The sequence below is a fragment of the Schistocerca piceifrons genome, chromosome 11 (genome assembly GCF_021461385.2).
Source record: "Schistocerca piceifrons isolate TAMUIC-IGC-003096 chromosome 11, iqSchPice1.1, whole genome shotgun sequence".
Taxonomy (NCBI): Eukaryota; Metazoa; Arthropoda; class Insecta; order Orthoptera; family Acrididae; genus Schistocerca; species Schistocerca piceifrons.
The window spans coordinates 71,213,183-71,225,767 of NC_060148.1; the positions used below are offsets into that span (position 1 = coordinate 71,213,183).

Consider the following 12,585-nt stretch of genomic DNA (forward strand, 5'->3'; position numbering starts at 1 on the left):
ACCGGAGACAATTCCTGCCCTGAACCTGATATATTAAGTGGTATGATAGACACTTGATTTGCTATTCACACTCACACCACAATCCACATGAACACAACACGCACAAAAAACACTCTACAGGAAATGACAAATGAGATTAATTGAGCAAGGCTATATATATATTTTTTTTATTTTAATTGTAAATGATACTTTGTGCATGTGCTAATTTGGAATTGATTGTGGATGTGACGTGTCGTGTCTTATTGTAATCATGACTTTTCAGGACAGATCATCTCCAAGATGTTTTCTAACCTACTATGAAAGTTTATGTTGCAGGAAACATTTAATGAGGAAGAACACTTATTGTGTAGTACTGATGTAAAGGAAAATATACTTAAAAGGAAAACTTTATTAAAAAGGGGAAGAGACCTATAAAAGAAAATGGATTTTCTGAATGTATCACAATACACTGAACCTATAAGATAATTTTTTCTATATCTGGCCCATATGTACTTGTAAATATCTAGTTTAATGCAACTGAAAAATGTAAAATATGTATATTTATTACCAAACAATGTAATGTAAATGTATACGTACACGTTTCACAGAAAATTTTTTATATCTATGTAAACATGTAACAGAAAACTGTACTCAAAGTGAAGTGATATTTGTTATGTTTTGTGCTCTCTGTTGTGAACGAACATTTTGTTTTGCAACGAACAATGTATGAACAAGTTGTGTGCAAATATTTAAAAAAAACGGTTCACTGCGCTCATGATGGTACACTATAGGTGACGTGAGTCGCAAAACCACGGCACACTTTTCGACGAAACGACGACACAATATCCAGGGGACGACATACGCCTTTTGGAAGACGAAATTGGAGGTTATTGAATAGACGTAATACGGACTGGGCAGTACGGAACCACTGACACCATGAATTCCTACCAAGACGAAACCACATTTTAACTACGTCTTCCAAAGCACGCTTCATTGCGAGATTCTTGATCTCCAACTTGTTTCTTAAAGATCTTTCGTCTCAATGTAAACAAAACGTGTGACACGTGACATTTATTTTACAGTGCAAAGACTTTAGCACAGTATAAACCTTTACTAACAAGTGACATTCTAAAGAGAATATGTTCACATATATCTGAAAATGCACAAAACCATTAGTTAATTTTATTTATTGAATGAACATGTGTAATAACATTTTGAAGTGAAAGAGAACAACGGACTACATGCCCAACAAATTATTACAAGGAAACAGCACAAGTGAATACGAACTGTGAAATTTGTTACAGTCTATGTAAAACTATATTAGAGTTAAGAGAGTAGTTATAGCTCTGAGCCAGTGCACTGCATTTTGGTACTGGAGTTCCCAGGTTCAATACCGCTCGGTATCAAATATTTTTCTTTTTCTTTTCACTTTCATTTATCTTGTATGTAAATATTATTTATGTATTTGTATAGATATATGACATGTATGATATTATATGTATGTTGAATCTGTGAAACATGATACGTAACAACTTATGACTCATAACATGATAAATAAAGAAAATACGTCAACAATGCATTTTGGTACTGGAGTTCCCAGGTTCAATACCGCTCGGTATCAAATATTTTTATTTTTCTTTTCACTTTCATTTATCTTGTATGTAAATATTATTTATGTATTTGTATAGATATATGACATGTATGATATTATATGTATGTTGAATCTGTGAAACATGATACGTAACAACTTATGACTCATAACATGATAAATAAAGAAAATACGTCAACAAATTGCTTAGCTGCAGGTGGTATACCTTTGCTCTCGCAATTTGGGGGGCAGTTTAAGGAACCATTTGCACTCGAGCACAGACAATATTTAATTTAGTTAACTTAGATTATATGTATCGATTTTTTAAGACAAGAGAATGCAAAATAAAGCAATTAACACCGCTCTCTTGTCACAGCCAATTGGCATCAACACTCTTGTGTCATTCGTTGTCCTAGAGGGACGTAATATTTTGTGTGGCTCCACAGTTAGCCATTTCATACTTATTTGCAGAAAAGAGGCGCAGAATTTATAAGTCGCTCTCATTTGTAAATGATCTGCAATTATTTACCTATAATTTTACGTAAGTGTCATTCATATCGTAATGTATATGTTAAAATGAATATATGTTTTATTTACTCGTATGCTTTTCTCTGTTTTAGTAATTTTAGTCTCTCCATTTTCATGATTGAAGCTCAGGTCAGATATTAGACTTTGTCTACAGAAAATATATAATGAGCTCTGGCTACGTTCCGTACATCTTCGGACGTGCGAAGTTCGATAAATTCACGGCGTAAATTTTAATCTCTCAATTACTTACTCAACCAAACAAACAAGTATTATTATTATTATTACAAATAATTACTATTACTATTATATTATTACTACTATTATTATTATTTTAATAATTTTTTTTATTTGCTAAAGAAGCCAGTATGTACGTACACGTATAACATTAAAAGATCTTACACTACGTTGTAAAAGCAGTAAGACGTCCCAGGGTACTCCAAGAGGTCAGAATTTCGTGAACCATACTAAAATGTGCACATTTAAACTGCAACTTAAAGCGCATATTCGTGTGTCCAGATTCAGATGTAAATTTTCTTGGAGTACCAGTACTGCGTAATCTCATGTTTGGCTCATTATTATGGCATAATGCCATACGTGCTAGAAGATGAAAACTTGCACTTGAAATGCAGCGAACAGTTGAAACTAGCCAGTACTGTGGAATTAAAAATTTCGTTTCAAATACATTGGATGCCTCTGCGGAAAAGGTTAATAAAACCCAAATTTCTTTAGCAAACAGACAAAAATAACTTCATTGTTCTGCAAGGTGATTGGTGCTTGACTGTCAGAAAGGTGGAAACAAAATAAAATCTGAAACTAATAACGTATATCAGCCTTCGGTGATTATGTGAATGTATTTTAATTCACTTGATACCTCCCGGCCAAAGATATCCGTTTTGCTTTCATTTGACGCGAGAGTAAACGAAGGAGAAACAGCAAAATCACTGAACGTTAACACGGGTCACGTGGAGACTGCCCACTATAGCTCGGACTTCTCTGCGCATCAGCCTCGCATCTACGATATTTGCGAACCGGGTCAATACTAAAAGAAACGAATTTTCAAAATTACCCTATGTGCATCTTGTAAAACACATCATTCTGAAAAATTTGAAACAAAAACATACGTGTTAGAGAAAATATTAGACATGTTATTTGGCCTTAAGTGTGCCAAAGTGCAGTGCCACACCTCTTCGTACAGCGTTCTCCTATCGCACGTCACTGTATTTCACTCTGTGGAATTGAAACTTGTATATTTTGTAAGCGATGACATTAAACTATATTCAGGACAGTGGAAATAGAAATGTCCTGTGCTGCCTCTCCTGCTCCCAGTCAGCCAGTTTGACAGCTTGCCCCTCTATTTTTTAAAAAAACTCGCCATTAATAGCGGATGGGATTATTTGTAATCGGGAGAACAAGATCTCTTCAGAAAATTTGGACTCTTTATTGCCTAATAGCTAATAACTTCCTGTTTTGTGTGACAAAAGTAAAATATAGGATGCATCAAACCAATATAGACAAGAGACAAGCAAGAAAGTACACATTTCAATACTTACCTCCTAGCATTTTTTCTCTCTAATCTTGCTACAGCTTTAAATGGCGTGCTTTTGCTTTCTGCACAAGAATCTATTACCTCACCAAAGTTGGCCAAACTTTTTGCTGCATGAAAATTCGAAATTTCGTTATCTAATACTGAAAAAGCTGTTAATACAAATAATAGCTAAGACTGGTGTGGTTTCTGGATCTGATTACATCTATTTTGTCAATGTATGCTAAATAAAACAAAACAGGCCTTTCTAATATTGTAGCAAATTTTATAACACACACACACACACACACACACACACACACACACACACACACACACACCCCAAATTAGCGAGACTGTATTGGCACAGATAGTCATTTTTAATACACGATAGAATATAATTCACTAAGTACATATATCAAATGCCTATTAGGCCTACAACAAGCAAAAAGCTTTATGTTAGGAAATAGTTTCACATTTCATTCATACGCACCAGTTTCTCAAGCATGAGATCGGAAAGCAGTATTGCGAAATTCTTATATAAATTTGGAATAGTCTCGTCCTTCCATAATTTGTGTGATGTCCCCGTTTATTCTGCTTCCTCGTTCTAACAATCTTGTCATCACCAATTCTGTTGACATTCCTGCCACTGTCAAAATTTGTTCGATGATTAACTTCAGTAGCCCTGCCAGAATCACCGGTTTAGTTACCCCGCAGTTGTTCTGCCATTAGGCGTTGTTACAAATTCGTACAAAACGTTTTCTGCGTTACTTCCGAATCACAACTTAAGCGGCTGCTAGCCGGGGACGGCCTTACTAGTGTAGCAATCTGGCCAGAAAGTTTCTGTCAAAATTTCAGTTTCTTGGATACAACGAGAAGATAATACGTAATCTTACCTACTTGTTATTCCTGCAGTCGTTTATTTCCATTCTGGTAGGCTGAATCTATGGATTTCGCTACGAATTATAAGAAAGCTGAACATTCGAAAACCCAGACAGACAGCGACTGGCATTTATCCGTTCGGCTTTACTCCGCTCAGCTCGTACGGCCCCATCCCCTTTTGTCTGCAGAAAGATTATTTTCTAGATGCGATTAGGATGCTCCTGACAGAGACATCACGTACACTACGCACGCATTCAAAAATCAACTTACGATTCATTCAGAAATAAACTTAAAATGTGTTCAGAAACCAACAAGGATGCGTTTCAAAATCATATAAATGATCGATAGACCAACGTGCGCTGGATGCTAGGCGCTTTGTTTAATAAGTTTTTCCTTGAGAATATGAATTTGGCGCCCCCTTTTCCCGGTACCATCTAGCTGTTTGCTGCGACTGCTTGCACAGCGGAGAGCCACATTCCTGTAGCCAGAAGCGGGAGAATATGCTTCTCAAACGCGACTCAGCTGCGCATGCGCATGACCTCGCTCGTAACTGCTAACACGAATGTAATGTAAACGGTTGTGACTTCACAGTCATTGGAAGGAATTTGTTGTTATGAAGTATTGCACAGTCTTCCTAAAGCCTTTGACACGTTTTGCTGTTGGCAGACGCTTGCATGAGGACTCTGTGTCGTCGTCATATATGGCGCATTTCGTTTGCATTTTAAGTTATTTTGTTTTTTTTTTCTCGTTAAGTTTCATTGTTGCAGTATTAATCTGCAGTTGCAGGATACAGTAATATCATTTGTTAGAGTAACGGTTCCTGCCAGTCAAAATTACAAAAATTTAACTGAAAACTAAAACAATTAAAAATTCCCAGAATTCTAAAAAATTCCCGGGTTTTTCCTGGTTTTCTCCCGGATGCAAAAGTTCCCGGGTTTTTCCCAGATCTCCCGGTTGTCCCGGGTCGTATACACCCTGTAGAAGATGAAAACGTGCCCTTGAAATGCAGCGAACAGTTGAAACTAGCCAATAGTGTGGATTTGAACGCTTTTTTTCAAACAAACTGGCTGCCTCAGCGGAAAAGATCAATAAAAGCCGAATTACTTCAGCAAAGCGACAAAAGTAACTTCATTGTTCTCCAAGATAATTAATGCTTGACTGTCGGATAGGTGGAAATTGTATTAAAAGCTGGAACTAATGACATATTTTAATCTTCCGTAATTGTGTGAATGTATTTTAATTCACTTGATATCTCCCAGCCACAGAAACCACTCTCTTTCATTTGACATGACAGCAGTGAATAAAGAGGAAACAGCAAAGTCACTAAATGTGAACACAGATCACCCCCCCCCCCCCTCCCCACTACAAGTCAACCTGATCTGCGCATCAACCCTGGATCTATGATATTTCGTACCGGGGCAGTACTAGACGGTTAGATGGTGGCGCCCCGGGTCGTATACACCATGTAATAGTCTCTTGTTAGAAATGGTATCAAACCTTTCTGGAAATCTAAGAATATGGAATCGATCTTAGATCCCTTGTCGACAGCACTCATTACTTCATGGGCATAAATAGCTAGCTGTGTTGCACAAGAACGATATTTTCTGAATCCGTGTTGGTTATGTATCGTTAAGTCATTTTCTTCGAGGTGAGTCATAATGTTCGAGTACAGTGTATTCTCCAAAATCCTACTGCAAATTGAGGTCAGTAATATGTCTCTGTAATTCAATAGGTTACTCCTATTTCCTTTCTTGAGTACTGGTGTGACCTGTGCTACTTTCCAGTCTTTAGGAACAGACCTTTCGCCAAGTGAACAGTTGTATAAGATTGCTAAGAAAGGCACTATTGTGTCTGCATACTCTGAAAGGAACCTGATTCGTATTCCATCTGGACCAGAAGACTTGCCTTTCTTAAGTGATTTGAGTTGCTTCACAACACCTAAAATATATACTTTTATGTCACTCACGCTAACAGCTGTTCTGGTTTCGAATTCTTGAATAGTTACTTTGTCTTTTTTCGTGAAGGAATTAAGGAAAACTGTATTTAGTAACTCCGCTGTAGTGGCACCATCATCATTGTGGAAACTCTGCTGTTGGTTTTTATATATATATATATATATATATATATATATATATATATATATATATATATATATATATATATATATATATATATATATATATATATATATATATATATATACACACACACAGTAGGTCCAACTATCTTTGCCCATGTCGGTTGCTCATTTCTAAAAATAAAAGTTAACTATACCATAGAATTATGCAAAACTTCTCCTCGGTGAATCAAATCCACTACTCATCACACCTGGTGACCATCATCCATCGAATACAGGAGTTTGTTTACGAGTGACGAGCCATACAGTGCTGTACGCATCTCCACTCAGCCACACCCACTGCATTTCTCACTTCTAGAGAGCAGATACCTCAACCATTAGACCAGCTGAGTGCATTTGCTGGCGTAACTGGAAATGCCATTGTGGATGACCTTTTTACCCATGGTTTGCAAACACTACTGCCAGAGATTCTCATGTACATCCTCTGAAGTAGGATAACATCCACCGATTAGATTTCCCTTTTGATACTCTTCCCAGAAGTCTCCCGGGATAAACTCTAGTGCAAGTTTCGATGAGAAGCTGAGTCAGAAGTGGAGGAGCGCTCAGGCAACCGACTGCTCAAGGAGACTGCCTGCAATAAGCAGCAAATCTGGGTTCCTGTTACAGTGCGGCACAGATTTCCAATAGTCACTACAGATGTAACTGACCAGGGAACCATTTAAGGAATATTCGAATTACATTTTAAGACATACCCAAAACAATCTGTATCCTCATTACTGTACTAAATATTAACTTTTTGTCATTATTACTTGTATTTCTGTTTACCTTATTTTCGCCATTTCTTACTCAGTGTCTTCAACAACTTATATCTACAACCATTCACATAGGTTTTGTTGAGAGGAATTGTGTGAAAAATCCTGTTTCCACACCCATTTAATTCAGAATCAATTTGTAAGACACACAATCGTCACTAAAAACAAAATCAGATTCAACACATCAATATATAAAGAATCTTTGGGAATGGGTATGATTTGAATGGGATACTTCCTACGTAACTACAGTTGAGTGACTGAACTGAACGTAATTCTCACTGCAAATACAGAGAACGAGAAATCTTCTGCATATGTGCTCAATCTTCAAAATATCATAGCCAAAAAAGTGAGAAAGGAGTAATGTTTAATGGCAACTGTAACCTCTATCCAAAAACTGAAGGAATCTGTATTTTATTTTATTTACTATATCGGCTGGATCATGCCAAAATAAGCAGTACTGTGAGGGTAAGACTTGGGCACGTGTGGCAACACAACTCACCGGAAGTAAGAGACGGCTGCGTCATCAGGTGGAGGGGTGTGTCGGGCAGACGTGGGAGGCGCAGCTGCAGCAGGAGTCGGGCTGTGGCCGCTGTGGGGTTGACGGTCAGATTTGGGGGTGGATCCGCCCCCTGTGGCGGTCGGCGAGCTGCACAAAGAAACACTGTGTGGGTGGGCGTGTTCACACAGGGGCTCACTGCAGGCGGTACAGCTGAGGGACTGTCCACCGGGGCAACAGAACACTCAGTGCCAACAACACCAGCCCCTCACTTAACGTGACTGTGCCACCAATTAACTGATCTTTTTCTGCACTACTTCTGCTATATTCCCCATTGGCGTAGCCTAAGATGCAAAACAACAAATTGTTCACAGTGAAGCATAAACCAAATCCCAAACATAAGGGCCAACAATTTTGCTGCCCTGACAGAACAACTATCAGACAGAATTTAGAAGCAGTTAAAGTCAACTGGCTGCTACTTTTGGTTGTGTGGTAATTTGAAAACTGATATATGGATGCTGAATTATATCACAGGAAGGAGAGAGAGAGAGAGAGAGAGAGAGAGAGAGAGAGAGAGAGAGAAACAAACTGATAAGTTGGGGTATCAACTTACTGTTGAAACTATATGGTCATGGATATGCAGGTGCTGTTTGATGTGAAGCCCAAGGGAATGAAGAAGATGGGCAAGAATTACAAGAGCTATGCTATAAAAGTTATCAAGAGTATATTCAAAATCTGCATTTGGGTAAAGCAAATAGAACTGTATATATGCATGTACTGTCTCCACAATTCGATTCATTGAAAAGACAGCAGTGGTGATGTGTTTCTTAAACAACAATTTTCGTGTTGAGCAGTTTGCAGTAGAGGCCACCATTAAAAGAAAAAATATGGGTTACGCAGTGTATGCAATTTTATCTGATGGACAACGTTTACAACTTGTGAAGTAACCTGTAGTCTATTGAATATGGATTTTTTTTTTTTTAATTGGAAAGGAAACAAAATAGACTTGTATGGAGCATATGTATCCGAGAGACAGAGGCAACAAATGATAGCTGGATGAAAACGTCACATCAATACTGACGTTGTGGGAGATATGTCTTACACCTGTAGGTGGACAGCGAATATAATCTGCTGTATCCCAGTAGCGGAAAACCTCATAGGATTCCGTGGACGACCTCTGGTAACGCCATAGGGAACTTCAAACACGACAGGGGGGCAGAGATTTCCTGTCTGCTTTGTAAAAGGGAATGCACGGAAAATATTCGGGGCGATAGCTGAACAGAGACGAGAAGGAAATGTGATTGTAAGGCGCAGCCTTGAGTGTAACAATGTTATTGTGCTGGCTGGAGTATTCTCTTCTTGTTTGCCCCCAGTGTGCATGAGTAGCCCCAGTGCTCATAGCTCCTGCTTGACTGGATATCTCAGGGAGTCACACCCTGCTCTTTGGGGCCAGTCACCCATGGGTAGCGTCTTTTTTCGTAATCAGGAAAGTCCTCAGTCCCAGGTTTGAACCTCACCATCATTTGAATTTTAAATACGAATAATCAGCATTGGTGTCTGAAGACTTCCAGCATCAGGTGTCACCCTCTTTCAGCCAACAGCCTTTCCAAAGAGGGCGGAGGGGCCGACAGAGGTTCACGGCACTCTCTTTCCATTGAGGCCTGAAACTGGTCCTAAATGAGGAAGAATCGGCAATGATCAACAACGTGAGGATACAGAAGGCAATATAAACCACTGCTTAAAGATACATAACGTCCGTCAATGAGGCATGTGATTCAGTAAGTCTGTGCTGTACAGACTCTCCATTGGCAAGACTAGTCCCCCACTCAAACCTCCAGGCGAGGAGGCCCAAGGGGGAGGTGACCATGAGAAAAAAGTTGAGTAATCAACAAAAGGATAACGTTCTACGAGTTGTCATGTGGAAAGTAAGGAATTTGTATGTGGTTGAGAAGCTAGAAAATAAGAAAAGGGAAATGCTGAGGACGTATCTAGCTGTAGTGGGCGTCAGTGACGCATAAAGGAAAGACAAGTAAAGGGATGGTTGGTTGGTTGGTTGTTTGAGGTGAAAGGGACCAAACAGCAAGGTCATCAGTCCCTTGTTTCAAATAGACTCCATTCTGCTAACGGGACATCTCAGAAAAGGCAGAACAATAAAACGGAAAAAGGGGAAACGTAAAAGGGCAGTCACGTTGTCATTAGTAAAAACAAACGAGGGAAGTTGGCAAGAGAACGAACCCAACACTATGCTGAAGCAGCATAGGCAAGACCACCTGTGACTTAAAAGGGACAACCGCTATAATGCAGAAAGTACGTATGGGAATAGAAAACTAACCAAGCCTTAAAAAGAAGGGGTAAAAACAGAGTAAAAGGGAAAGAAAAGAGGATTCCAGGCAGGGAGGTGAATCGGGAATCTCTGAACACCGCCTACAGTGGGAGACACCCAAACACTCACCGCCCTGCCCCAACACCAGAGGGAGATTAAAAACTTTAAAACTGAGAATAAAAACCACTCTCCCGGAGGAAACCTAGAACCAGAGAGATGGCACAAAGTTTATTAGACAGTGGAGTAGCCTCCCAAGAACTGGCCCATGACTGTGCAAAGTGGGATTTGATGTGAAGCCGTAAATCCGCTGCAGGAGGGGTTACAGAAAACGGGGGGTAAGTAACTGCTCCCCCAGCCAAACGATCAGCGAGCTCATTACCCGGGATACCCACATGGCCCGGGACCCATAGGAAGTCAATGGAACAAGCAGCACGGTGAAGATCAGCGAGATGGTCATGGATGGCAGAGACCAAGGGATGGCGCGAAAAACACCGGTCAATAGCAAGAAGGCCACTCATCGAGTCCGTACATAACAAAAACGCGGTTGTGTTGGGATTGTTTAATAAAGGTAAGGGCCCGGGAAATGGCCATCAATTCCGCAGTAAACACCCCACATAAGGGTGGCAGCAGATGATTTTCCGTTCCAGCAAAGGACGTGAAGGCATACCCAACATGAGCAGCAGATTTAGAGCCATCAGTGTAAAAAACAACAGCATCCCGAAACTCCCATAAAATTTGGTGGAAAAAGGAACGGAACACCACCGGGGAGATGGAATCTTTCGGACCGCGGCGGAGATCCATCCGAATTCGAGGCCGAGGAACTAACCAAGGAGGGGTGGAGGGGAGGGAGCGAGGAAGACAGGACAAAGAAGGAAGCCGAAAATCACGGTTAAGAGACGCAAGGCGCAGCCCAACCGGTAAACCCGCCTGAGGGCGGGAGTCAGGCGGGCGACGTCCATGGTCTGGAAATAGGATAGAATAGGAAGGATGAGCGGGAGAAGAACGGATAGTAAGGGCATAAGACACCAGAAGCTGGGACCGCCGAACAGAAAGGGGGGGCGGGATCCCAGCTTCAACCAGGAGACTATCAACAGGGCTAGTAGGGAAGGCACCGGCGGCCAAACGGATACCACGATGGTGGACTGGATCCAGCACGTGCAGCGTGGAAGGAGCAGCTGAACCATAAACTTGACAACCATAGTCCAAACGTGACAGAACTAGAGCACGATAAAGACGGAGGAGGAGGGAACGGTCCGCACCCCAATAGGAGTGGGCAAGGAAGCGAAGGACATTGAGGTTACGGAAACATCCTACCTTCAGGAGTCGGATATGGGGCAGCCAAGTGAGCTTGTTGTCGAAAAGAAGACCCAGGAAACGAAAATGTGGAACCACAGGCAATTGTTGTGCAGCAAGATAGAGCTCTGGATCAGGGTGGACCGTAGTACGGCGACAGAAGTGGACCACCCGCGATTTTAAAGGAGAGAATTGAAACCCGTGTGAGTGGGTCCATGCAGAGGCACGCCGTATAGCCACCTGGAGCTGCCGTTCTGCAGATGCCATCGAGGAGGAACTAACCCAAATGCAGAAATCATCCACATACAGGGCAGGAGCGACCAAGGGACCGACAGAGGCCAGAAGTCCATCGATAGCAATGAGGAAAAGAAGGACACTCAAGACAGAACCCTGTGGGATGCCCGTCTCCTGGGTCCGTGGAGAACTAAAAGCAGTACCAACTCTAACTCTGAATGACCGATGGATCAGGAACTGGCGGATAAAAATCGGGAGTGGGCCCCGAAGACCCCACTGATGAAGGGTTAGTAAGATGTGATGGCGCCAGGCCGCGTCATAGGCCTTGCGAAGGTCAAAAAACACTGCAACCAAATGGCGGCGCTGGGAAAAAGCCTGCAGAACTGCGGATTCCAAGCGAAGTAAATGATCGATTGGAGATCGTCCGTCTCTAAAGCCACACTGGTATGGGGACAATAGATCCCGAGATTCGAGGACCCAAGTGAGCCGACGGGCTACCAGCCGTTCAAGTAACTTACAACCAACATTGGTCAAACTAATTGGCCGATAGCTGTCAACAGATAGGGGATTCTGACCAGGCTTAAGGACAGGAACCACAATGCTATCCCTCCACTGAGAAGGGAAGTCACCCTGGAGCCAGATACGGTTAAACACCCGAAGAAGATGGTGCCGTTGTGGAGCACTGAGATGTTGAAGCAGCTGTTTATGAATGGAATCGGGGCCAGGGGCCGTATCATGAGAAGAAGATAGAGCAGAAAGAAATTCCCATTCAGTGAAAGGTTCATTGTAAGATTCTGACTCACAAGTGGTGAAACATAAGGCGACAGCTTCAGCCTGCTGTTTTTGATGAA

At 41.2% G+C, this 12,585-nt stretch overlaps 1 protein-coding gene across 1 annotated transcript in view; it reads right to left on the reverse strand.

Moving 5' to 3' along the window:
* Window positions 1–12,585, reverse strand: part of LOC124719981 (ankyrin-1-like) — a 64,603-nt gene that overhangs the window by 20,992 nt on the left and 31,026 nt on the right. The window contains exon 3 of the mRNA XM_047245207.1: window positions 7,888–8,034. Coding sequence (XP_047101163.1) covers window positions 7,888–8,034 — 147 coding nt within the window. The remainder of the gene's footprint in view (window positions 1–7,887; window positions 8,035–12,585) is intronic.